Source organism: Triturus cristatus, chromosome 4_1, assembly GCF_964204655.1.
Source record: "Triturus cristatus chromosome 4_1, aTriCri1.1, whole genome shotgun sequence".
In the NCBI taxonomy this organism is placed as follows: Eukaryota; Metazoa; Chordata; class Amphibia; order Caudata; family Salamandridae; genus Triturus; species Triturus cristatus.
In genome coordinates, this window is record NC_140585.1 from 230427463 (window position 1) to 230454264 (window position 26802).

General features: G+C 44.5%; 1 protein-coding gene across 1 annotated transcript in view; it reads right to left on the reverse strand.

The window, feature by feature from the left end:
- Positions 1–26802, reverse strand: part of LOC146854161 (estradiol 17 beta-dehydrogenase 5-like) — a 231623-nt gene that overhangs the window by 34716 nt on the left and 170105 nt on the right. The window contains exons 5-6 of the mRNA XM_085651940.1: positions 26156–26278; positions 17713–17822 (exon numbers count right to left, since the gene is read on the reverse strand). Of these exons, the coding sequence (XP_085508066.1) occupies positions 17713–17822; positions 26156–26278 (233 nt within the window). The remainder of the gene's footprint in view (positions 1–17712; positions 17823–26155; positions 26279–26802) is intronic.

Consider the following 26802-nt stretch of genomic DNA (forward strand, 5'->3'; position numbering starts at 1 on the left):
TTCCGAGGGCCTGCAGGAATAATGATTGTCTTTCAGAAACAAAGCTTTGGGGTTATGTCTCTGAAAAACAAAAACTGTGGAGAAACACTAATCGAGCGATTCACAAAGTTAAGTCACACGTGTGAGTAATTTACATGTGTAAATTTACTTTTACACTTTTGGGTAACTTTACTGCTTTTGGGTATTCACAAAATCAGTGCGTAATATTACTGAAAAGTGTAGACTAAGACATCTGCACTTCCAAGGCCAAAAACATTTAGTTTATTTTACATGGGAAGTTTTTTTAATTTAGGCATACACATTTTTTTTATTTTATTTATTACACTTGGATTAATTAAATATCTAATTCAGAAGTTTGTTAGCACTGTAGCAGGTTTAAAATGTAGTTTTGTATTTTAAATAAATATTTACAATTAATTTTTAGGAATATTTATCACAAAAATATTCTTATATTTTGAGTTCCCTAAACTTTACCATGAAGAGATTCCCAGCCTGATTGCAGAGACTCCTTATTGTAAAGTTTACAGAAAATTACTTTTTTATGTATTAATAATTATTAAAGCTGATGTATAGAATTTATTAACAGTAATGTATTTATAGTTTATTAAATGTATGTTACGTACATCTTTAAAACCCAAAACGTTATTGTTAAAATTAAAAATATGTACAAATTCTATAATCCTTAAATGACGTTTATTTATGTTTTTAATAATTGTAAATACTTTAATTTAACATTATTTCCTATGGAGGTTTTTTCAAGTCCCTAACATCAACACCAATCAAAGAACAGTTATACGTGCAGAGGTACTTCAACCAGAAGCGTACCAGTGCTAAAAGCGGAGATTGGTCACTGAAAGTGAATAGATGTTGATATAACAGCATTTTTATTTAAGAGAAAGATTTTTGGCCCCCTCTTGAAGGTTGAAACAGAGGTGACTCCGCACAGCTTAACTGGGAGTGGATTCCATAGTTTCCATGTCAGAAATGCAAAATATCTTCCTCCCTGTCTGGCTCTATAATATTTTGAGACTTGCAAGAATAGAAGACCTAAGTACTCGACATTGCTTATATGGGTGAAGCCTCTTTTTCAAGTAACTAACTCCATTATTTTCTATGGTAAGGGGTTACAATACCAGCGGTTGGCCATGTCGGATACTAGACTCTGACCTGGAGTACTTTACTACTTTTTAGGGTTCCTTTTTGGCTGTATAAAACTATCAAATTTCAGTTTGCAAATAGCTATGGCTTATTCTTTTGTGGGTGTGGTGACGTCCCTCCCTAGACCCATCCCTTCCCCTCCAGAAACCCTACCTTACTCCTCTATTAACCCCATTCCCTTTAACCATAAGTATTCCTGTATTCCCCATTTTCCAGTCACCCACCCCGTTGTCCCTCTAAAATTTACTACTAAACGTATAACTATGTGGTCAGACACGCTGGAGTCTGGGCAGAGATATTTGCAAAAATAGGTATTGGCAGCTGGCCATTATCCCTTCGCAACCCCATATTTCAAGTTACAGTACATCCCCGTATTTCAGCTTCATATATTTCTACAGAAACAACCTTTTTGTATTATACATTTGGTATTAATTTTATTATCAGAGAAAAAAGTTTAAACTTCAGTTTACTAAACAAGCTTCTGAATGAATGCAAATGATGCTCCCTGAAGATGTTCATGCTGGTCCAGGGTAAATGCTAGATAAGCTTGCAATTGCATCTTCATTGCTCTTTCAACTCCAGCAAGGTTATTTTGGGGGGCCCTACTTCCAGCGCCTATGGTAAAATTAGAAGAAACCAGATATCTTAATATTTGTTTTGCCTCTACTATCTCTACCCAGTATGTTCTAATATACAGGCAGTAATAGAATTCACCCTTAACACCACAAATCCTCCAACATAGATCTCTAATATCTAGGAACATTTGATGCAGGCATATCGGCCATAGGTACCAATTAAAGGGCTGTTTTGCTCACTATACATTCTTTTAGATTATCCCTCCATAGGAATATCCATTTTGTATTAACTATTTCCTTATGTACAACTGCTTCCCAAAGAGTTTTACTGTACCGGTGGGTTTAGTGTTTAGGAATAGCCACGGAGTGAATATGGAGTCAAGATCACCCCCTCCGTTATAGTCACATATTTTTCTACTTGAGTCGTGCCCATCGTTTCTGCTTGTTTTATTACCAGGTTCATCACCCAATGTCTGATCTGATTATAGTGGAAACTCTCGCCTTTCTCTAAATGGAATGCCTATTTGCAATCCTCAAACATTTTGACCTATTGAGCATATCTGAGAATCTGAGACAGCCAGACACTCTCCCTCTTTTCAGTTGTCGAATGGCTCTGCCAGAAGTGTTTGGATGATGTTGCTTACGCATTATCAAACTACGCTTGCAGCCCATTTTGGATTATTTATAACGTATTTCTTGTGTCCTGTTTATCTTCTACGTCTCATTGATCTACAAACGTGATTGCCCCTCCTTCACCTCCTACTCTTGTATGCAATAAAAGTCCTTGAAGTAAGTCCACCAAAATAGCTTAAACGCATTGCCAAAGCCAATAGCTCTGGCCAAACACTTATAAGGTCCCAAAGGCGAGACCTACTGGCTATGCCAATGCTTGTTGCCTTTGTTGTCGTCCCCGATGGGGCCCAATTTTGTTCCCCCGTTCATATCCAAGTCTCACTTGTCAGAACAATGTCGATTTTGCTTTATTTATGTTAGAGCATATTTTTATCCCTTATCAGGGTTACTCTCCGAATAGGCAGGCAGGTGGGTTGTGCCTTGTGTGCTGGGTCTGCCTGCTCGGGTTCCTTCTAAAGCCTGTCTCTCTCTAGCGTCCATGTTCTTTTAAGACCTCAGGATGCTGTGTAACTTTCCCCTTATAACTACCCTGACAGCATCCATAGGCACAAAGGTCGCACTGTCTCTCGATCATTACGCTGGGAATATTCCTTTATCTGGGTTTATATGTCAGTTTGTACAACAGGGTCCCTAAGGTCTGAAGAAGGTAGTATCCACCTTCCTATTCGCAGTGCTTTAGAGATCCAGTGAGTTGAGGCATCTTTTGGTGTGTGATCCTGGAGTGGAGTCTATTGCTTATAAGTAAGAAGTTATCTATCCTTGAGCGAGTATGATGCAGCTATGAGAAAAATGTATAATACCTTTAGTCAGCATGTAACTTTCCCCATGATTCAAACAGACCCAGTTCACTTGTTGTTTTCATTAGCTTCTTTGAGACTTTGAGAAAGTATTACACTTGGGTCACAACCTCTTTTGATGGCACAGGGCACGTAGGGCTGCTGGGCCCAACCATGTTTGGAGCCTTTTAATCCAGGTGTCCTGCATGGATTCAGAGCAACTGAGCCAAGTACCCGTTCTGCACTTGAATCTCAGCGGTAAATGTGGACGAGAAGTTCGAGGCGCCCTCGGGGAGAGAGGTGTGGATGCAGATTAGTGAACATGGGCTCACAACTCAAAATGCATGCAGCAGCAGCAATAAATCATTATCCAGCCAAATACTCACTTTTACGAAAAAAGAGAAGCATTTTATTTATACTGGTATCCACACAAAGGAAGAGTATGACAGTGACAATTACTCAGTCCTCCCCTGAGGTTGGGGCTCTAGTGTCTCTCTGGCAATTTCCAGTCCCATTCACTCCTCGCGTTAGCGATTGTGGCTATTCCCCGTTCACTAATGGTACCATCCAGGGGACACCCAACTAGTAGTCTAAGTCTCAAGATTCCACTATAACTCTGATTCAAAGTCAATAGTGTTCCACGGCATGCACACTTGATTTAGCAGCAAGCTCCCTCAGAGCCGTCAGGCGTTGAAACAAGTCATACCCCCACTGGCCGGTGGAAAGCGTTCAGAGTCTTGGAGTGTCCCCGTTCACTCACAGTGGCTCCAGTCCAATTCCGGTGAATCAGCCGCACGCTGACTCAGCTGCTGCGCTCAGCAGGCTCTCTGTCCCCTAGTTGGATCCTGCAGCGAGCGGAGGTTTCCTGCGGCTTCTTCTGTGGGGTAAGTGTTCACATGCTCCCAACGTGAGGCATGGCTAAGGCGATCCTGTTCTTGGTACCACACTTGCATAAAAGTGCTCCCACAGCATCCACACTTATCCAGCATGGTCGAACTAGTTGGGGTCCTTGGTTCTTTCAGTGACCTCCTCCAGTACATAAGGGTCACCACTGCTCACTGTCCACAGGCACTCCAGACCAGTCAACATGGCAAAGATATCCATGGCGGCCCCTCCTGGCATACCGGGTTGCCGCAGCACTGTAGCACAAGGCTTCAGTTCCTTGCCACACAGCACTCTTTAACACAACCATCTTCATGGCGGCCTTCTCCTTGCATACAGGGGTTGCTGATCCTCCACATGGGCAACAAACCGATCAGTGCGCAGCAGGTTCCTCACACCTCACACTGGGAGTCCAGTTCACAGGGCTCCCCACTGGGCCATGCACCCTCCACCGCTCTCCTCTTCCTCAAAGGGCACACTGGTCTTGGCAAGCAGGCAAGTTCTGGTGCTCCAGGCTCCAAGGCAGGCTGTCTTGGATTCCCTGGGTGATGTCGCCTCACCCAGCAAGGAAACTAGCAGGCCTTGGCCCCAGTTCTGGTCAAAGTCAGAAGTCTTGCAGAGCTTCCCCTCCTCACACAGCCCGTCCGGCTGCTTGGCACATGACAATTTTTGGGGTCTAAACCTCCACTTCTTATAGTTAATTTCCAGACACCAAATGTGATTTAGGGTCTGAGTCTTCAAAGTTTTGCTTCTTTTGAAGTGCATGCTCCTCTGCTCCCTTTTACTCTTGGAAATCCATCTGTCACAGCAGGGATGTCTCCGAAGTTGATAGTCCCACAGCACAGGATATAGGAGTGACTAGAGTACACTTCTGGATGTCAGCAACAGTTAATATGTGCATCAAAAGGGTAGCCCGGGCCCCCAGCCCTACTCTTTATGATTCTTTTATCAGACTCATCTCCTTCCCAAGATGTGCCCATGCCCCTTCCTTGTCACCTCTCACTGAATCAAAGAGCACCCCTCAAAGTGTGTGCCCCACCCAGCTTACCTAAATGCAGCAATCCACAAATCTGTCTGGTGGGATCTCTACACCTCCATTCCATGTTTCACCATGCAGGCCTGGATGTTCCAAAATGGAACCCATGGCTCTGCATGTATTGTACTGTTCCGAGGCACACATACACCCAGTGCATGTGTACAGCATACATGAACTGAACAGTAATGTATCCTACAGGTACTGTACTACTGTAGGCAAAGGATGAGTTATGCACACAGCTGCGGAAATCTAAAAAGTGAGTCAGCTTGTAGGCCTTACTCCAGTGACACAGGTTAAAAAGAACCTGTTCACTTCTACTGATCACTACAAGGCATGCTGCCACCCGCCTTCCACCACTATGAGGGTCGTGCTTTTGGTGCCCTCCCGGTCCAACAAGACCATTATCAATGAGACAGGCATATGTCATGTGGGCACACATGATCTATGTTTGTCTATGACCACAAAAACCAATGTTAGAATCCGGATATCAGTACAGTTAGGAAGTCAGTGGAGGGATGCATGTCCATTACCATGCAGAGGACTGTTCCATACCAACAAGAGGGATGTATGGTGGTCTGATCCATAATTCTCTCTGTCTAAGAGCACACTGAACTGCCCTGCCACCACTATCTCTCCGCTAGTGCAGTGAAGAAAGACATGAGGAATTCCTCATTCCAGGAGTTAGGGGCATACACTATTGCAGTGGTGAGTGTACGGTTTTGAATAGAAACCAAGACCATAAGATCTACCTTTTTTATCTCTCTCATGTTTTAGAGGCATAAATCCCAACGATCTGTGGGATTCTTGAGGATTTGTGTTGAGGATGCTGAGTAATAGCCAGTTGGGTACTGTTTGTGTTTAAGTCTGTTTTCATCATGGCAGGTAAGATGTGTTTCTTACAGTTTCAATAGGTCATAACTCTTTTCCCACAGTTGGTGCCACAACCTGATTTGTTCATTCACTGAATTGAGGTGTTGTTTTTAATGATACTACTTTCACCAACCTAATACAGTGACGTAGAGATAAGTATAAGTAGCTGGCCCAGTGCTTATCTGGAGTCTCCCCCTGTTGTGTTACTTGTCTGGTATGGGTTTGGCAGGTCAGGAGAGTCAGAAAGGACATAGCGAGGTGGTAATTACGAAAGGTAGTACCTGTTTGGTGAAGCATACAGCAATGGAACAGCAGCAAGGAAGGAAAGGTGAGCGAGGGTCGGGAAATGGTGTGGTGCAACCCCCAGTAGTGAAGGCAGTGAAACAGGTTTGAGGCATCAGCCAAATGTATGAGTGAGTAGGGGGATCTGCCACCATTCAAACACAACCAAGTAGGGAGGTACAAATCAGGAGCAAGGGAAGTGGCAATAGGAATTCACCCAATAGTACGGGGTCTAGGGGCAACAGTCGGTCACAGTGCTTCAAGGAGTATGGGGCCCCAAATGTTGTGAATATGTTTTTCTGATCACCGTCAATTGGTAGATCAAACGGTCATGTGCTGCTATGGTCGCCACACTCTCAAGCCAGTCTTCCTGATTTGGAAAAACAGTTGTGGACCACTGGTGGAGAATGCATAGCTTATCTGCAGGAAAGAGGGAGGCCACCCAATGCACCTTATAGGAGGTAGACCCCGTGTGTCAAGGAGGATCGAAAGGGAGGATTGGAGGGTAGTGGTGTGGCTGAGAGTATCTCGCAGGAGGTCATCAACTCCCATACAAAAGGGTGTGAGCTCTGGGCAGGAGCAAAGGAAGTGCATTGTATCACAATTCCATGCATGACACTGCCAGCAGGAAGATGTGCCAACTGAGCTCTGTGTAGCTTAGTTGGGTACTAGTGGCACTCTTGCAAGATCGTAAAGTGACAAAACTTCACTCTGGCTTCCCGCAGCCACCCACCATGGGTGGGAGATTAAAAGGCTGGGGAGTAACCAATTTGTAAACTAGTCGGCCATTGAGTCCGGGGAGGCGTTCCAGAGTTTCCGAAAACAGTCTATATACCAACAGACCATGAACTTTAGAAAACAGTTTTTCATCGGAGCCCCATTGCACTAAGTGAGGGTGGAGGAAGGAGGGGAGGCCAGGTCTCCTCATGCAGCTGTGAGTAGAGGCAATGATGGAGCTGTAAGTACCCCCATAATTGGGAGCTTGGGATGTGGTAGGCCACAACCAGGCTCCCAAAGGACCTTAAAGCATCATTAGTCAGGAGGGGTTGGATCTCCATGATTCCCGCTTGGGTCCAATTTAGCCAGGTCAGCGGCAGGCGATCGACTGTGATGGATCTATTGTGCCACAAAATGCTCGCATATGCTTTTTTAAGTGCTTCTTGCCATTGTTGGGCTCTTGAAATTTGCCAGTGGCTATGCATGAAATGTTATCCTTGCCATCCTGGTCCTCCTCAAGGTGAATATTTGTGACTAGTGATGCTTGCCATGCTTGGATTTGTAAGTGGACTCAAAGGTGATGCCGAAAGCATATGTCTGAAATTCTCTTTCCATTGTGGAGTGGTAGAGGTGCCTCCGCATCTCAGGAGCTATGTCTTGAAAGAAAAATAGAGCATTCATGCGACATATATATTGTCATGTTTTCACCCTGTTTCGTCTGCAGATATCTTTCTTTATCCTAGAAGCTCTTATATTTTACCACAATATCCCTTGGGGGATTTGCACTCTCTAGGCTAGCCTAATGGGGGCATACTCGGTGCGATCTTTCTAACTCCCTCTTAGAGCTCTCCTGTCCAAGGAGCTCCACAAGCATTCAACCAATGAATCTTGAATTTAGTTTCAAGGACCATACCGATGCAAGTGATTATTCTTAGGATGCACGGAAGCCCTGGTTCTTCGCGACATTCGTGGTGATGTCATGTCCACGCCCCCTCTGTGCAGATTCTTAAGAACCAAAACAAGCACAGGATCCATACCTTGCTTTGCAAACAAATCCCATGATTTTCTAAATCCTGTTAAAAAGTCCTGGGTCCATAGTTTTGGAATGACTTGCCCTCCTACCCCACCTTGAGAAACCAAGACAAATGCTGCCAATTTAGGTAAGTCCTGAAAAACTTTCTATTTACTGATGCATTCAGTTTCTCTGTTAAAAGGTTCATCCTTATTCTTCTTTATGCCATTTGATAACACTTTAATTGAGCGTTAGTTTTTTCATTTCTTTTTCATTCTGCCTTTGATTTGCTGTTCTTATGAGTTTCACTTTCCCTTGCAGTGCTCTGAAGTGGCCGGTAGGCAATGTGCAACATCTTTAAAAATAAAGTCTAAATAAATAAAATCAATCAATAAATAAATGAATGACAAGGTAACATGTTTAATGTTCCTAAATGGGTCACATTAACTCTATCCTAAAGCATTACTTTATTAAGGTACAGCCATGCTTGAATTCCGCTTGGGCCCTAAAAACAAACATGAATGCAGCTCATCAGAAGTTTTGATAAATATCACACATGGCGTATCCAACAGTGAAAATTGGCTCGCAGTTTTATTTGCTTTCTAGTTTTTGGGGGGGCACAACAACTGCACTGTTCCAGGCAACTAGTATTTGTTTAATTATCAAAATGACATTTGTTACCCATCAACAATATAAGAAAGTGCTTTATTGTTGATCTGGACTGAAAATACCATCTGAACTTCCCTCAGAGTAAACAAACAGGGACTAGCCCACAGCTTTCTTCAATGTTGGCTCTAAGGAGTGAAACAGTTTCAATGCCCACTTGGTATAGGTTTGGGAGTACCAATTATCTTGGCCAATGCATAAGCTCAGCAGCAGCGCACAAACCTGTCACTAAAGCAGTAGGCCCCTGAGTCCTTTAAGGCTTCTTCTCTTGGCCGCTACCACCAACCAAGACTAAGCCACCATCTGATTGTAACTCTTTTTGTGTTAATTAGGCAAAGGAGGAAGTCACTGCGCCCTGTGAGGGCAGTCTCAGGAGGGGGCAAAAGGGCCCCATGGATCCCCTCTCCAAGACAGCACCATGCAGGCAGGTGCAGTCACTCACTGCATTAGGATCTCTAACCCCACTTTAAAGTGAAGGGGGCAGCTCAGAGAAACACTGAGCACCTTTGAAGCAGCTGCTCCGTATTCACTGAATGCGCTTTCCTCTGGGCCGTGCACGTTTGCGGTTTCAGGGCAGTGCGTTCATCATAATAGCACACACTGTCTCTGTTTGTGCCTGGCACACCTGCTTGAAGGTGCGCCATGGTGCAAACACGGACAGTGTGCCCTTTATGTAACATGGGCAGTGGTTTGGGTGACATAAAAACTGACTAGGTGCTGTCCTAACTTCCCTGTTTACTGACAGCTTAGGCAATTTAAGACATGTCTGCATTATTGCCTGAGTATTGAGGGGCAGGTTTATTAATATTTAATGCAATGCAATGCAGGTATGCACCATATTTAACATTATATGGCTCATTCCTGTCCTTTCCTTGCACTGGCACACTTTTGGTTGTCTAGCATCAAAGTAGGCATCGTCGCATCATGGTGCCAGGATGCCTGCATTGCAGGAGGGTTTGTTTTGTGCAGGAAGGGACACCTTCCTGAGGCTTTTATCTCTTTCTATGTATGTTGCAGAATGCAGCACACATACAAAGAGGAAAAAACAAGGAGAAATTAAGATATTTCATTTTGTTACTCCTCCCCTGGGAAAGCATAGGATTTTGAAACATTCCCAGGTCTACCACTCGCGGTAAATCTGGGAATGCCCCAAAATCCATGGGTGGATGCGACTTGCTCTGCCTTGCATTACTCCAGATTTACCAAGCACTGCAGGGCCCTGAAAGTCGCCTTTCTGGCATGGTAAATCTGCCTTTAGTATTGCGTTGCCCTTGCGTTACCTTGCGTGATACAAGAACAACACTTCACCTTGATAAATCTGGCCCTGAGTATCTACATATTACCTAAGCATCACTATCCTGAAGCATTTTAATGGAGTTTATCCATTTGAGGCCAGGATGGGTACTGTTACTTTTGAGGTAAATGCCATCATTTTCACGCCCTATTTCTCTTATACCAGGAAGTGCCAGCAGGTGACCCCTGTCAGCATTCCAGAAGAGTGGATTTTACTGGAAAGTTATACATTTTTCTGTACTTCCATCAATAATATTACTGCTGGCAGTATTCTGACCACCGTTTCTGTAATTCAATCCAGAGGCTGTTGCCATCAGTGTGTCAAGGAATGAGCCAGTAACACCTCTTTAAGGTAGTCCCGAAAATGAAGGAATCTAATGGAAGGTCCATTTTGGACACAGACTAGACTAGGCATTTTGTTATGTATTACCAACTCTCATTCAAAGATGGCAGTTGTGCACATGTGCACATTTGCACATGCAAATGTCCATCTTAGAACGACCAACAAAAACATTTTACGGGGCCAAGCACCTACAGAATAAAGGGCAGCTGGTTATGAGCATGAAGACTGAGTGGTAAGAAGCTGTGTGGGGGAAAGAAAATGGATTAGAGAGACGGGGTGATGGTAAAGGAAGGAGACAGACAGCGAGAGCGAGAGAGATCTTCACAAATGCTCATCAAAGCAAAACCTGATGTCAGCAGTGGAAGGCTAATTAGACAAAGGCACCCATGAAGCTAGACTAAAATTCTGCCTTTTCAAAATCCTTCATGAGTGTCATTGGACCCCTGCAAAACTACAGAAGGTTGGTTTACTCTCACATGCTAACTGCTGGAGGTGCCCTAATACCAATTGTGACTCCACACACATTATATGTGACTGCCCAATGATACAACCTTACTGGACTTATGTAGGTAGAATCTTACGTCTACAATGCCTTTCTCTCTTCCGCTTACGTCAGCTAATATACTTCCTCATGATCTCCGTCTCTCCCCAAAACTCTATAAACCCCAACGTGATCTTTTTCATACAGCACTGGCCACTGCAAAAATGTGTGTCTTACGTCATTGGAAATCCACATCTCCTCCTTCACAAGAAGAATGGCTGACAACTATGATAACTTACAAAAAAAGGGAGTAACCCTATTGCTGAGCAAAGGGACAGGGTAAAAGTAATACTACTAAGAAAAGTAATGTCCCTATCGTTTTCTTAAGAAAGGAGGAAAAATTCTCTCCAGGAACCAACTATCTATTAGGTTATAACACAGGAATCACAGTCCTAGTCAGTAAGAACAAAGTAAGCAATAGACTAAATACATATAAAAGATATCACAATACAATATATTAAAAAAGAACGATAGGGACATTACTTTTCTTAGTAGTATGACAACTATGATACACACAGCATCACATGAAAAAGTGATTTACAACCTCCAGAATCAAACTGACATATTCCTCCAGGTTTGGTCACCTTTCTTGAATATGAAATAGTGGTATTGATATTGATGTTAATACCCCTAATGCTACTATTTCTCTACCTTAGTCTAATTATATTCTTCCCCTTTTTACCCTTGACTCTTTCCCACCTCTGGTTATCCTAGCCTATCTTATCTTATTCTATCTTATATTATCTTATCCTATCTTATCTTAACTTCTCTTCCCTTATCTCACCCCATATTATACTATTCGATATCTAACTTCTTTCCTATACCTGTCCACATTATCTATTATCTCAAAGCCCCCTTATTTTTAATTCTTTTTTATAATTATATTTATTCAATTCTTTATTTACGATATTAATTCACATATATATATTCTATTTTTTAACAAATAGTACTTATCTCGCAATATATATTGCTGCTTATAATGAATTAATTTCTCTACTATGAATTGTTAGATGTTGAATGCTATTATCATTATTGTTCCTGTGATTAATTTTTACAAAATGCTAATAAAAAATTACAAAAAAAAAAAAAAAAAGCATTGGAAGGCTACATTAACCAATCAAAACACTGCAATATCGAAATGCCCCTGGATGGGACAAACACAAGAAAAGGGAGGAAAGCCATCTAATCAGACTCCAGGAAGTGAGATTTAAAAGAAGTCCTCTAATCACGAGCAAGTGGCTGAACAAAAGCTCACCCTAAGTACATGTAATTTATTGGAAACAATAGGTCTCTCACAAATAGCTAAATATGTATGTATTCAAAACCCAAAAATCAGTTTATATACAATCAGGTGCTTAGGTGCCTGATTAGGTGTAGAAACAGGGATGGGCAGCAAAGCTCAAACCTGATTCAAACCTATCTACACAAGGGGGTTCATATCAGTTAACAACAACAATCCAAAAATTAGAACCTCATTTGAACATCTCAAAAAGATAACCACAGGCTGGCTCGCTGTGGTTTAAATTCTAGGATTTACAAAGTACTAGAGTATTAAAGGGCTAATGTGAAAAGCCCTTTTGCAACCGCAAACAGTGTGATTTGTAAAATCACTGGGGTTGCATCAGATACGTTTTTTTTTTAAATGAATAAAAGCCCATTTATGAATCAGAAAATGTATTCTGACTCATCAAAGGAGTTTTGCGATTTTTTCACAATTGCAAATTGGAGGGAGTATGAAAAGGACATCCGCCTTATATTTACCATTGGGTTGGAATGTATCAATGGTTTACACCCACAATTGTGGTCACAAACCACTGTTGAGTTACTGACTGTGTTTCACTCATTTAAAATGCCTCGATTGCATTTTTGAATCACCCAGTTTTTGACTTTTTCTGTCCATGGGACTCAGTACCTGTGTTTCACACACTTTAATCACCTAGGAAATGGACTGGGCATGTTTTACTAACAGCGCCTGCCTTTTAAGATGAGGCAGCTACAAAACAGCAAGGGTAGGGGGTACTTGGCTGGTTACGTACACATGTGAGGGCTGCAAGTGTCAGACTACTGTTGTGTGCAGCCCAGTAACTGTCTTCTAGTAGCCTGGTGTATAGGGGACTCTTCAGGATTAGATATTGACCTGGGGTAGACCTTAAAATGTTTGTGTACTCTTCATTATACACATGGAGGAAAACTGTCTTAGAGTGCGGTTTTGTTTTCCTTTGGCCTACACAGTCCAGTGACATATCAAAATGAGGTAGAACATGCACAGCAAAATCAAATGTGCGAGTTCCTAGAAGGTATCTGTACACCTTATGGATAATCAAGCATTCTCATATTTCTCTGTCTCAGCTCAGGATTGGCCCTGTTGGGCCAAGTTAATTTCATTTCTCCCAGCAGAAGGAACAAAGTCTGCCCCAAACAAAGGGAGTAATTAACAGTGCTTCCCTCAGTTCCTGAGGAGGAAAGAGTGGGAATGAAAAATCTGCATCTGTTAATTACCTTTCACATTGTACCAAGGCTGGGGACAGCTCAGGTCCACTGGACAAAGGATGAAGCCCCGACAACTATAACCAGCACAGGAGTGGGCTTGTCTTTGAACTTATGATGGGAAAGGCCCTGGCAGTGATGTCAGCAAAGGGAAGAGCTAAGACCCCCAGAGCAGATGTTACTAGTGACTCTTGGATGACGTCATCTTGAGTGGTCCCAGCATACTGTGCAGGACGGTTGGGACGGGGTGGAGAGATCATGTGGCCCCCTAGGAATGGACAGGGTTCCTAGTTTCTAGAATCTTACACCCCCATTTAAAAACTCTTGCACAAAGGAGAGAGAGGGCTGTTGATGCTCTTGTGCTTTTTGATGCTGGATCCTGGGAATGTGACAGCCATGGGCAACTGGAAGGAGAAACCCACTGATACCCAAAAGTACCAAGGACTTTTCCTCAGTTGACCCCCGGACCAGTGGGCCTTTCCAAAGGGCCAGTGAGGCTGACTTCCTTCAGCCCCCTTAGGACCAGTTGGGGGAAAGACCTAGACTTCTGCACCCAGAAACAAAGACCAGGAGGAAAGCTGGTGTAGGGATCCAGTGAAACAAGCTCCCTGCAAAGTACACCGCTTTTTAGGCCAGGGGACCTTCTTGGACAGTCCCTGGTGGATGAAGATTGTCACAAGAAGTAAAACAACGATTTGGATCATCCAAATTGGCCTGATTTATGGCCTTTTAAAGGTTGGTGACCTTTGACTCCTTTTCTGAAACAAAGTGCGTGTGGTTCTGCTGCGTGGTCAAGAATTACCCCTGGGGTGGGTCAGGGCCCAGGGGTCGGCGCTGGAGTAATTTATTAATTATCCCAGGAAGGAGGTGTGCATGGGTCCCCTCTCGCCATCATTAATTGCCCCCAGATCCCTCATCTCCCTGGGGGCTGAAGCAAGAGGAGTGGGGAGCGCCATCGAACTCCCCCAATTGTAGTGGGCCCATCCCCCGCTCCCTGTGTCTGGGGGAAGCGGGACGGCCACCAATTGAACACATACCATGCCTGTAGGAGCAGGCAAGAGAGAAGAGCTGTCGGGAGCTGGCAGGAGTAGCCATGGGTGGGCTCCCTGAGCTGCTCTCAACAAATGGAGGACATGTGGGTTGGGACTGGGCACCCCCAAGAACCAAAAGAAATGGAGGTGTGTGGTCTTAAATGTGAAAAGTGTTCCTCCCCGGAGTGGCAGGAGAGCAGCTCATAAAATATTACCTGCTCCAGGCTGGAGTGTCCCATAATGCTCAGCGGGGACATCTCATTTAAATACTTTTCTTCCCTTGTGATGGCCCAGGAGGACAAGTGCTCCACTAACAATTTAAGAACATTTTACGGCATTGTAGAAGTTACAGCAGCCCCCCAGAAGCCATGTTTACAAACTGACCCTACGTTTACGGGGTCAAGGAATTCGTGACCCTTTGGGACTCACATGCAATTTTTGAAGCTCTCTCAAGACTCAAGCTTTTGTTCCATAGGTGGGGGGCGGTGTTTCATAAGGGCTGGTTATTTATTGTGGTTTGGAGATGTATAAAGAAGATATATAGAGTGCAGCCCCCTCTAAGGCTGGATCTATGGCTGTATTTTATGTGGCTGACATTCTTTAAAACCCAATGGTGCACAGACATGGACTTTCACAAGGCAGGCAACATTGAGCTTGTCTATTGTATAATTTCAATTTGGAAGTCGGGTTGAGATTAGTCTAGTAAGATCCTATGTCTGTATCTCAGACACCCCATTGGGTGAAAAATGTAGGCAGAGGCATATGTAAAATATTTGATGTGCATGTTGCAACAATAAAACAAAGAACCTTAGATACAAAGTAACAGAAACACATTCCCATCTTTCTCAAAGGACACTGATGTCTGCTTGCAGACAGTGCTGGGGCCTTTTTACTACTATGTTATACTGATCCTGCCTGATGATGAACCGGCTGCTGTTAGCTATACTGCACATGCACCCTGAGTTTCAATAGCAATGCAGACTCATGGAAAGAGGAGGTGAGACTGTTCACTGGTGATTCGTGACACCAGTAACAACCGGAGAAGTGATGGGATGGGGCAGCCTGCCAGCATTCACTAGGTAAAAGTTTTGGAAAGTACATAAATACATTTGGAAAGCAACACACCTCTGCTTGCCAAATACATCTCTGATCTGTTTATCATAAAACAAACCAAAATAAACATTTACTCTGATTGTGACTGTAAATCAACCACAGCTATAAAGATCTTCAAGGCCAAGTTGAACTTCTTCTTCAAGAATACATTCTCTCTAGGGTAAATAGGATTACTACACTATGCAGATTTTATGTTCCTTCAGCAATGACCATTTTGCTCATTTTGTGTGATATAAGATATGTCTGACCAATGTTCTTCACTATTATTCGATTCTCTCATTCTCTTTCCATTCGCTCACTTTTTATCCCTGGGGCTAGAAACTAGACTTGTCTGGAATTAAGTGTGCACAGTAAATGGGTCATTAACCCTAGCACAAGTCTAGGGCATCTTCATTGGGGTAAACAAACCATCTAGTCTCACAAGTAAAGGAAGATGACTGCTTAGAAATGATTGCTGCAGTGTTGTTTCAAGAGGAAGGGCCTGATTTAGAACTCAGCACACAGGTTACTCCTTGTAAATCCCATAGTACATAAAAGGGTTTTAGATTTTGGCGGACGGGTTATCTGTCACCAATGTGATGGAGTAACCTGTCCTCTGAGCTCCAAATCGGGCCCTAAGACTAGTTTACTCTTAATTAACTACACAGTTTGTCTTAAAACAAGGTGAGAACTGTGAACGCTGTTATGGTTGTAATGGAAAACACCCTAAACATCGACACCACTCTGACACCCCTTATGGGCTAGCAGTCACACACTGCCAAAATCACTCTCACACCTCTCAGAGAGTACCGGTCAAGCAACAGGAGAACCACTCACACATTCCTTAAAAGGACCAGTCACTCACCACCACAAGTTTTCTTACTCTCATTACATACTTGCGGTCTTGGAATAATGATCGGCCCAGCTGCACCAATTATGCACCTGCCACCCCCTATCACAAGAACTCCCATTCTACATTGACTAGTAGTCACTCCCTACTAACAGCAGTCACACCACTCACAGCACAGCAGTCTGATATTACAGCCACCCACTACCAAACAGCACTCTCATGCTCCCCACAGAGTGGGAGTCATCACACAACATGAAGCACTCTCACACTCCTTACAAACTACTAGCAATGCTAGAAGATGCCTCTTTTTGATTGTGTATGTTTGTGGTATTGTGAATGGGCAAGTGTATGAAAGTAAGAATGGGTCATAAAAAGGATTAATAAATGCACCGGTGCAAGGATAAGTGATGGATGACGAATGATTGAGTTCAAGGGTGAGAAATGATTGAGTGACTACAAAGATGGAAGCATTCACTCTCAGTTACAAGCTACAACTACTGGCTTTGGCAATGCTTATTTTAGAAATGGCAGATTGTTATGAAAGCATAGTAGGCTAGTCATAGAGGGCATATTTTCACAGGATTTATAGACTAACTTGGGGGGAGGGACAAAGATGAAAAATGTGTTGCTCTCCTGGTTTTGAGTAGGGAGGAAGCTCCTTTGACCCAGTTGAATCACTGGGGAAAGGCAAGACTGAAGGATGGACCAGGTTACTTTATAGTTACCAAGTAATGTGACTCTCATGGATCGGTAACAACACACAGGTGAAACAAGAAATTTAGGAATTTTTGGCATTTGATAAACAAAGACTGCCACACTGTGTTCCCCTTTGTAAAGTACCGTATTTGAGAAAAGGCTGCCAACGTAGAATTTAAAGAGAGTCAGTGTTTTGTAGAAGGTCAAACAAAGTTTCAGCAAGAGGTTTAAACTCACACTGACTCTGGTCCCAAATCCAAGGATTACTTCAAGGACAGGAGATGTAAAACATTCAGGAGTGTTAAAGAGGCTCGGATTAGGGTGGTGAAGTGGTGTACATTAAATATCAATAGCGTGTCTGACAGGGAAAGATATGCCTGACTATCCATTGCACAGCCCCTTTGCACAGCAACCTCAGTTGCACAGATGGTGGCTCCCCTTACCTCATGTGGTTGCTTAAGCGTATACCCGGACTCATAATTATTAGGGAGAAGGGAGAGTACCTACACAATTGGATATTTACAATATATGCTTACATCATGGTAAGAGTGCAGAAACAAAATATCTCAGCAACTGCTCCCAGCACAATCCAGTCCGAGTGGAGTTACAGTCTACCCTAGAGTACCAGGGAGAAGCTTGTTCCTCTCTGCATAGACCTGAACATGCACTGATTAGTAGATCTCGAGGGTAGATGCACTCTACAACATGAGTTTGTCAACCCACTCTCCCACCCACCAGTCTCTTTATCAGTGCTCTTCTAGCACTGTCCTACCAGTTCTTATCTCTACTTGATCCGAGGACACTGTACGCCACCAGCACGATATTCTTGGACTTGCAAAACTCCCGCATTTTCCGCTGGTTCAAATACACGTGGCACTCAACCTGCAAAAAGAAAATAAGAAAAGAGTCTGCTGCCAAGTTATACATCCCAAGAAAAAAATGCACATCCTAACTAGGGTTTGCATTTTTGGCCACTACAGGATTAGCCTGTAGAACAACATGTTGATCAACCTAAGTATTGGCATGCCCATCCTTTTCTATAGCATATGGCTGGTGACCACTCAAGGGATAACATGCAGTCTCTATTGCATGTAAAGTAACAGGAATATTATTTTTGCAACACAGGAGTACCATAGTGACCTAACACAAGAATAAATCACAGACCTGCAGTAAAAAAAACTTACAGAGCCATTTCAGGGATTTAGTAGAAGTACATAACAAATAGCTTATACACCAGGTGAAGGTACGGAGGTACCACCCTACATGGACAGATTCAGCTGGGAGTCTGTGGCCCAGAGGTACTCGTAGGGTTGTGTATTCAGAACTAAGAGGAATTAATAGATGGGAATGTTAAACCTGGCTCCGGCAGAGCTCGGTCCGCCTCCTAGCTTGACGTTGCTTCCTTAGCCTCCTGCTCCATTGCTTCTTCATGCAGAGTGCAAGAAATCTGCACCCTGGTTTTCAGATACCCTCAGGGAACAAAAACGCCTATGCAGGAAACGAGAACGAGCATGGCGTCTAGACTCCCTACCCGAGAAAAAGTCGCAATATAGGGAAGCAATCAAGGCCTATAGAGACGGGGTAAGGAAGGCCCAGGCTGCCTACTTTGCAGATAAAATCATGGAAGCTAAGTCCAAACCTAGGGAAATTTTTCACCTGGTTAAAAAATGCACTATATTAAATACACCTGCACCTCTGCCAAAAACGCAAGATCAGTGCAACGAGCTAGCGGAATTTTTCCACAACAAAGTCTCCCGGATCTATTCTTCTTTCTCGACTTCAACCTCTAACTCTGGAGGGGCAGAGGAAGCACCCTCGACAAATTTTGCTCTCCGAGGCCAACCAACCTTAGAATATCTCCCACATCTAGACCTCGACACCCTGAGTAGGCTGGCTCGACAAGTCAAATCCGGCTCGCCACGCGATCCTGCTCCACCCGAGATTATGTTGCGGTCAAGCTCAACCACTTTTCCCGTAATCCTGGAACTTTTAAATTCCTCGATTTCATCTTGTACTGTGCCCGCCGATTGGAAAAGAGCCATGGTACGGGCATTATTAAAAAAACCAAATCTTGACCCAGAGGATCACGCTAATTACCGCCCCATCTCATTGCTCCCCTGGGCAAGTAAGATTCTGGAAAAACATATAAACATCCAGCTGATCCAGTTCCTAGAGAAGAATCAACTACTAGATATGACCCAGACAGGCTTCAGACCTAGGCATGGAACTGAGACTGCGCTGCTGGCGGTCACTGAGGAATCACGGAGGATACTGGATCAAGGAGGATCAGTGGCAGTGATCCTCCTTGACCTAAGTGCTGCCTTTGATACGGTCAGGTATACCATCTTACTGAACCGCCTCCTTGACATCGGGGTAACAGGCAATGCACTGAGGTGGTTTGACTCCTTTCTGACCGACAGATCATTCCAGATCTTTGACGGGGACACAGTGTCAGCCAGCAAATCTTTGAGCTGTGGGGTCCCACAGGGTTCCTCCTTGAGCCCTGCGTTGTTCAAAATATACATGAAACCGCTCGCTGGGATCGTCGAACCGCATGGTATCAAGATCATATCATATGCGTACGATACCCAGCTAGTGGTCTCATTGACGCAGGAGGGCATCAGGCAAGAGTCGGCAGGTTTGATGAAATGTCTGGAGGAGGTTAAAGGCTGGATGACAGCTTCCTCCTTAAAACTCAATGGAGATAAGACTGAGGTCATGCTTTTGGGCCCAGCCTCCCCAGTACCTTTCACCTCCTTATGGCCTTCATGTCTGGGCACGCCCCCCATCCCCAAAGAGAGCGTAAAAAGTCTGGGAATTTGGTTGGACAAAAATCTCACCTTCACTCACCAGGCCACCAAGTTATCTGCAACGTGTTTTGGCCTGCTCAGAATAATCAGAAAAGTCCTGCCCCTTTTACCAATGGAGGCCAAACAGGTGGCAGTACAAGGCCTGATACAGTCCAGGTTGGATTTCAATAACGCCCTCTACGTGGGTGCCCCAGAACTGACTCTACGGAAGTTACAAGTTGTGCAGAACTGCGCAGCCCGTACCCTGCTTAACATTCCACGTACACAGTCAGCCAGACCTGGACTAAAAAGTCTACATTGGCTACCGGTGAAACAGCGAGTGGCTTTTAAGGCACTATGTATCTCACATCATGCCTTCTGGAAAACAGGTCCAGCAATAAATGACAATTTAGTCACCCGCTATCACCCAAGTAGGAATTTACGCTCCACCGAAGCCTTTTTGGCCGTGGTTCCAAAAGTTAAGAGAGCGAGAACTGGAGGCAGAATGTTCGCTCTGAATGCCTCAAAACTGTGGAACTCACTCCCGCTTCAACTTAGATGCAATCCCAACTTGCAATCTTTCCGCAAACAATTAAAGACTCTTCTGTTTGCTAGGTCTGCCCTGACCTAATCCCTGTCCTAACTCCCGCCGTACCTCCCCACTCTGGCTGCATCCTTAGCGCTTGGACGCCCGTCGGGCAGCAATCGCGCTCTACAAATCGATATACAATACAATACAATACAATGACACTCTATGGTAGTCATCAGATACCTTCACAGTCTCATATGCATCATATGACATAGACAGAACTTGCTCTGTCATTTTGTCAAAGAATAAGATGGCATACTTAACTTCCATCTTACTCAGTCTACACTTCACTTCCATGAAGAGGCTCTTTGTTGCTGGACCACAGCAGTGAAGTCTGGGAAGATTATGATTCTCTGGTGTGCAACTTCCAGTCTGCCTTTTTCACACACCTGCAGCAAGATATAGTCCTGTCACAGTAATGCAGTTGCTTTGCCACTGATCCAGGAGGTGCCTAGGCACAGTTGGCCTCTATGGGACTCAATAAGCCTATTCCAGGGCAAAAACCTGTGTACGTCCCTCAGGAGCCACTAATTGTCGGATTCATTGTTCAAGGTAGGCGATCATGCATCTTTCTTCAATACGGTCAGGTTATCCAATTATGCATATATTGTTTTGGCTCTTGCTCCAGCACCGTAGAATTTTGCACCCTATTTTCCAGATCACCATTTGTCTCTTGAGTTCATCAGTCATAGGTTTAAAATGAGCCACTGCTACATCTGTTTTGCCAAGGCAATCAAACATCTTGTGCTGATTTTCCCTCAATAAGGTAATATCCAAATCCACAGTGTCTATTTTCTTTCCAAGTACATCTTTGGTTTCCAAAATCTCTTTATAAATAGTATTTAACTTAATTTAAGTGTCTGCCCATCTTTGCGCAAAAGGACCAGATCTATCCCTTAGTTTCTTGGGTCTCGTATGGGTCTTCACATCTCTGTTAGCACAAGTACAGGATTATCTCTCCCATTGTTTATTGTAGGAAGCTGGCTCTTTATATAGTGGACCACAACGAGGTACACAGTGTAAAGAGTCCAGGCAACCCTCATTGGTTTACACAGAGGCAAAAATGATAACACTTAGTGCCCCATTACAAGTCTGGCAGTCCAAGGACCGCCAGGCTCATGGTGGAGCGGCGGTGGAAGTCTTTTGACTGCCAAATTACAACCCTAGTGGTTGTGCTGCCCTGGGACCACTGACTCTGCCGTTCCCTGGCAGTGGCGTGGCAGTCCAGAGATATCTACCTGCTTGGCGGACCACCGCAGTCCCGCCAAGTATATTACGACTTTCACCAGCTCCATGGATTTCATGGAGGTCTTTCCTCCATGAAAACAGTGGCGGTGAGAAAAGAAAGAGGGCCCTGAAAGGTGCCCATGTGCCTCACCCCTTCTGGATGCACACAGGGCGGCACAACATGTGCCCCCCTGTGTTTACGCACAAAAGTTCCAGAACGGCATGGACTTTTCAGTTCATGCTGTGCTGGAGCTTCCTTAGATGGTCCCATTGCGGTGCCTATTTTACAGGCACCGCAGTGCGAACGACAAAGGAAATGCCTGCCAATGACTAAAAACTCATTATAGGGCGGGCGGTCCTCATGAGGGTTTGGCGGTGTGGTGGCATGGCAGTCAAAATCGTAGATTATGGCCTTTGGCGGAGCAGTGGCGCTGCAGGACAAACCCCCACGCCACCGGTTCGCCGAAGGTCGCTGCCCACCTGAATTTGACTTTTCAGTAGTCTGGCAGGCGGGCGGTGTCCTCAGGTATTTGCGATGTGCTGGATGTATGGGAATATGAAAGTAGGCGCCTTTTGAGTCTAGGGCTGATAGGTAGTTACCGTGCTGGATTATTTCAATATCGTCTTGGAGAGTGACCATATGGAAATGCTCAGACAGGTTGCAATGATTTAAGGGCCATAGATCTAAGACTGGCTGTACAGATCCATTCTTTTTGGGGATTAGGAAGTTGAGAGAGTATAAACCTGATCCCTGATGTTGTAGAGGGGCGGGTTCTATAGCTCGTTTGAGCAAGAGAGCTTGGCCTTCCTGTTTTAGTGTTTGGCATTTCAGAGAGATTGTGAGTGTGAGGTGGAATGTTTGGGGTTGTGGTAATGAGATCCAGACAATAACCATGTTCGATAATGTCTGACACCCACTTGGCTGATGCTATTGATTGCCATGTGGGCAGAAAATCCTGTAATAGTCCCCCAATAGGTGATGAGTGTTCGGGGAGGAAGGAGAAGGAAGTAATTGTTTGGTGTTGTGTGCAACACCACATGGGGAAGCACCTTTACCTCAATCTTTGGCATTGTTCCCTCTATAGGAGCCTCTAAAGTAACTTCTGGGATAGAAGTGGTGTCCCTTGCCACGTTGGTACGAGGTAAGGGCATCTGAGTACGTGTTTTTTGAACCAGCTCGATAGGTGGAGCGGTGAAAGGGGCTATGAGGATTAGGTGTCTGAAGTGCACCAATAGACTTGGCAGTCTCTGTATCCTTTTCCATTTATTCCAGAGCCAGGTCAACCTGGGGACTGAAAAGATGTTCTTTGTTTAAAAGGACATTTAATAGACTTTGTTGGACTTCTGGCTTAAGGCCAGATATGTGGAGCCAGGCATGACGCTGCAGCAAGACACTGGTATTGATCCCCCTAGCAGCAGTATCTACTGATTCTAAGGCACAACGGATAGAGGTGTTGGAGATTAGCTTTCCTTCGGATACAAGCTCCGGACCCCTTTTTCTGTGCTCCTCTGTGAGATACTGGAGGAGTTCATCAATTTCATCCCAGTGGGCATGGACTTACCTTGCAAGCAAACCCGTTGAGTTGGTAATACGCCAATGGTTGGCGGATTGAGCTGCTACCCTTTTACCAGAGCTGTCAGTGAGGTTTGCTTTCCTTGTCAGGAGGTGGTTCATCACTGGCAGCTTGGGAATTAACTTGCTTGTGAGAGTTGGTAACAAACGAGCGAGTCAGTAGGAATCTGTCCCATAATGTGGATGGAGTCAGTTGGACAGGCTTTATATTGTTTATCCAACCTGGGAGTGATGATTCTGGCTCTAGCAGGATCTTTAAAGTTGTCTTCAGTATTGCATAACATACCTTTAAACATAGAGATGTACTGGGTGGCCCTATGTTTAAAGAGAGTGTTCCAAAAAGGAAGTTCTCTTCAAGGGGTTACTTGTGTAGCTCAACCTCATAAAAATTAGCTGCTCTACCAATGAGCTCCTGGCACTATGTGGAGTCTTCAGGAGGACATGAAAATCTGTATTGATGTCCCCTGGACGATATACATCATATGTGGTCAAGGGTTCGGTTAGGAGTGGAGGTGTACCAAAAGGGTCATCCCCTGCCCCATGTCCACCTGTGTAAGAGTGTGGAGACCCTTTAGGTGTTATATCTAAGGGATCTCCATCAGAGTGTGTTGTGGAAGGTGAATGTGGTGGAGGTGGAGGAGGGTGGGTGGAGGTGATGGTGGAGGTGGAGATGGTGGTGGTACAGGACTGGTGGCCTTGTCCGCCTTCTGTTTTGTGGGGAACGGTGCATCAATAGCCTCTTTGAAGGAGAGTCGTCTTTTTAAAAAAAAAAATTATTAATGTTTTTATTGATTTCAGTGACAATCATACATATAGCAGTAAATCATACATTTCCAAGTTACCTACACCATTACTCATTATACAGGGGTCAGCATCACATATACTTTAAACAATCACTTCTCTGTCCGCATTCCTACGCATTTCTAACTCCACCATCGGGGATATACATATGTCACCATGATATATATTCCATTTGGACCATTTCCTGTCCCATTTTTGGGGGCATTCCCGGGCTATAAAGACTTCCGTCTCCGGGATCATGCACCTATCCAATTCTTTCACCCATGCAGAGGTGGTGGGTGGATTCGCCCCTCCCCATCCTCTCGCCAGTTCCCGTTTGGCCAGTGTGTACCCCAGTGTCACTAACTGCTGTTCGATGTCAGTGAGGTCGGTTGCGGCCCAGATGTTCAGTAACCCCAGCTGCGGTGTCAGGACCACCTCCTTTCCCAGTATGTGGTGTGTGGCTTCTTCCCATAGAGGACGAATAGCTGGGAAGGGGAGTCATCTTTTTGATGGCGGTGGAGCCGGAAACGAAGGTCTGGCAAGAGCTCCCCTTGTATGTGTATCTGCTTATGGCAAGCATCCAGTTTTTCTTGTAATTTGTGGAGGATAGGTTCCACAGGCTAGCCAGGGTCAGATTTCGGAGTCGGTTTCGGAGCCAAGGTGTGTTTCTGTTTCAGCACCGGTCCGGTTGGAGCTGAAGATGGGACTGGTCAACTCGGTACTGAAGATCAACTCAGCACCTAGATGGATGATGTCAATGGCTTCCGCTGGTGTTTCGGTATCAAGTCTGAGGGCAGGGTGTCTGAATATGTCTTTCGGTGCTGACCATGGCCTGAAGGCCGTGGGTGTCCGAGGGCCTTTTGTTGGGTCTTAGGGTGTCCGAAACGGGGCTGTGGGACAGGGGCTATCATACTCACGGACCGTTGAGCTGGGGAAATGTCCTGTATCTTCTTTTTGAGCTCGAGAGCCGAACTGCGCTCAAAGGAAAACACATCTTCCTCCGCCACAGATGGTCCAGGTGGTGCTCTGTTTTTTCCCCGTCAGGCCGTAGATCTCTACACTGGGGGTCTTCTACTGCCCAGTATAGGCCTACTAGGGCTTCACTCTATTGCATCTGGTTACTTCCCTATTATCTAAGAGCCAGACCTCTAGTAGTGCACCACTCATCCACTTAGGTCCTGATGAAGTGCCATACGACTCGTTAGGAGTGATTAGGGCACGAAACATGTCGACCCACCACTCAGCGATAACCCTCTAGGAACATTGCATCCAGACAGGGCGTCCACACACTTTTTAACTAAGCCAGATCTACCTGAACCATTAAAACATTTTTTTGAATAGGACTGATCCAGACTTATTTTAAGATCCACTTCCTGTGCACTACACTTTCCTTGCCCTCTTACCCGCACGCACCCCACGGCTTCTTCAAAAAAGATCTCCGGAAAAGAGCCCCGTTTATGGTGAGCCAGTCGGGCATTGCAGCGCCGGCTTGACAAGGAGCAAAGCCCAATGATGAAGCATGACATCTTTCGGGGTGTGTGAGGGCATCATGAAGAAGGACCTGTCTCTTCCCTGTCCCCTCTAGGAACTGCATACCTTTTGCAGCACAGTTCTCTAGGAGCCCTGTGTGCAGGACCTGATTAAATAACGGTTCCCGGTCCCACCCCCCTTTCTTTTCACATGCACAGGTTACAGACCACAGGAAGATCAGTCTGGGGGCGTTTTGTGTGTCAATTCAGGCAGAAACGGAAAGGTGTCCATTCCATGACCAGCAGGGCATCCTCTGGTGAACCTGGTGTAGATTGAAAATGGAGGACCCGAAGAGCTAGGCCCTTGAGGGGCGCTGTTGAAGCACGTCGAGTTAATGAGATAACATTTTCTGCATCTCGATACGCAAGATGGAGTACGTGATCAAAAACAATACCGATGAGGATAAGAGTGAGCTCAAACTAAATAGAACACTGCAAAGGTCTCGACCCAGAGCGCAGGCACACACTTCCGAACCCAACAGTGGAAAGAAAACAATCTAACAATGAAGTTGATACCCATGCACATTATCACCAAGAGGAGGAGTCACTCTACCTCGTGACGCAAAAGACTTCTTTGAAGAAAAACAACTTACACTCATCTGGACCCAACACAAGATGGCAGGAGTATTCAAAGCGTGTGTATCTACAGCCACCCATGCCTTGAACACCTGTTTAAAAGTATAAATTATTGCTTAATAGTTGCAAAATAGGAATCAAACTCTTACCTGGTTGCAGACAGGTTTGTATTTGAGCCCCGGTTTGTTAAGAATCAGCTCCAGTTGCCTGCGATTAAAGTTGGACACACCAATGGACTTCACAAGACCAGCATCCTTGCATGCCTCCAGGGCCTGTGTGGACAGAAAACACATGAGCTCCATTTGCCAAAATGATCTAATTTCACAGGTTATACTAATCACTGTTATTTACGATGCTAAGACTAACCCACAAAAGGGCAGAAGAGCACTGTAGATAACAAGGAGATGTCTCTCATCTCATTTAGCATCTGCCCGTAGTACATACTGGGCATACATGACCTATCTTTAATATAAACAGGGCACAGCCCCACCTGTATACCACTGGCACCACATTTATTTTGTGGTTAGTAATGAATGAATACTGGCCATTAGTTGGGCCCATAATTTTTCATGCCCCTTGGGGATGGTCATCAGCGTGACTTGCTCTAACCTGATATGCTATATTACATTTTGATATTTGTAAAGTGTATGTTTATCAACACTTCATGAACCTGTAGGAGACAATATTACAAGCTAAGTTCAGACTGTCTAATAAAGACTACATTTTGTTGGTTAAATGATAAGGTTTTAAACTTCTTTGAAAACTCAAAAAGGCTCTTTTTGTTTTTAGGATGTCC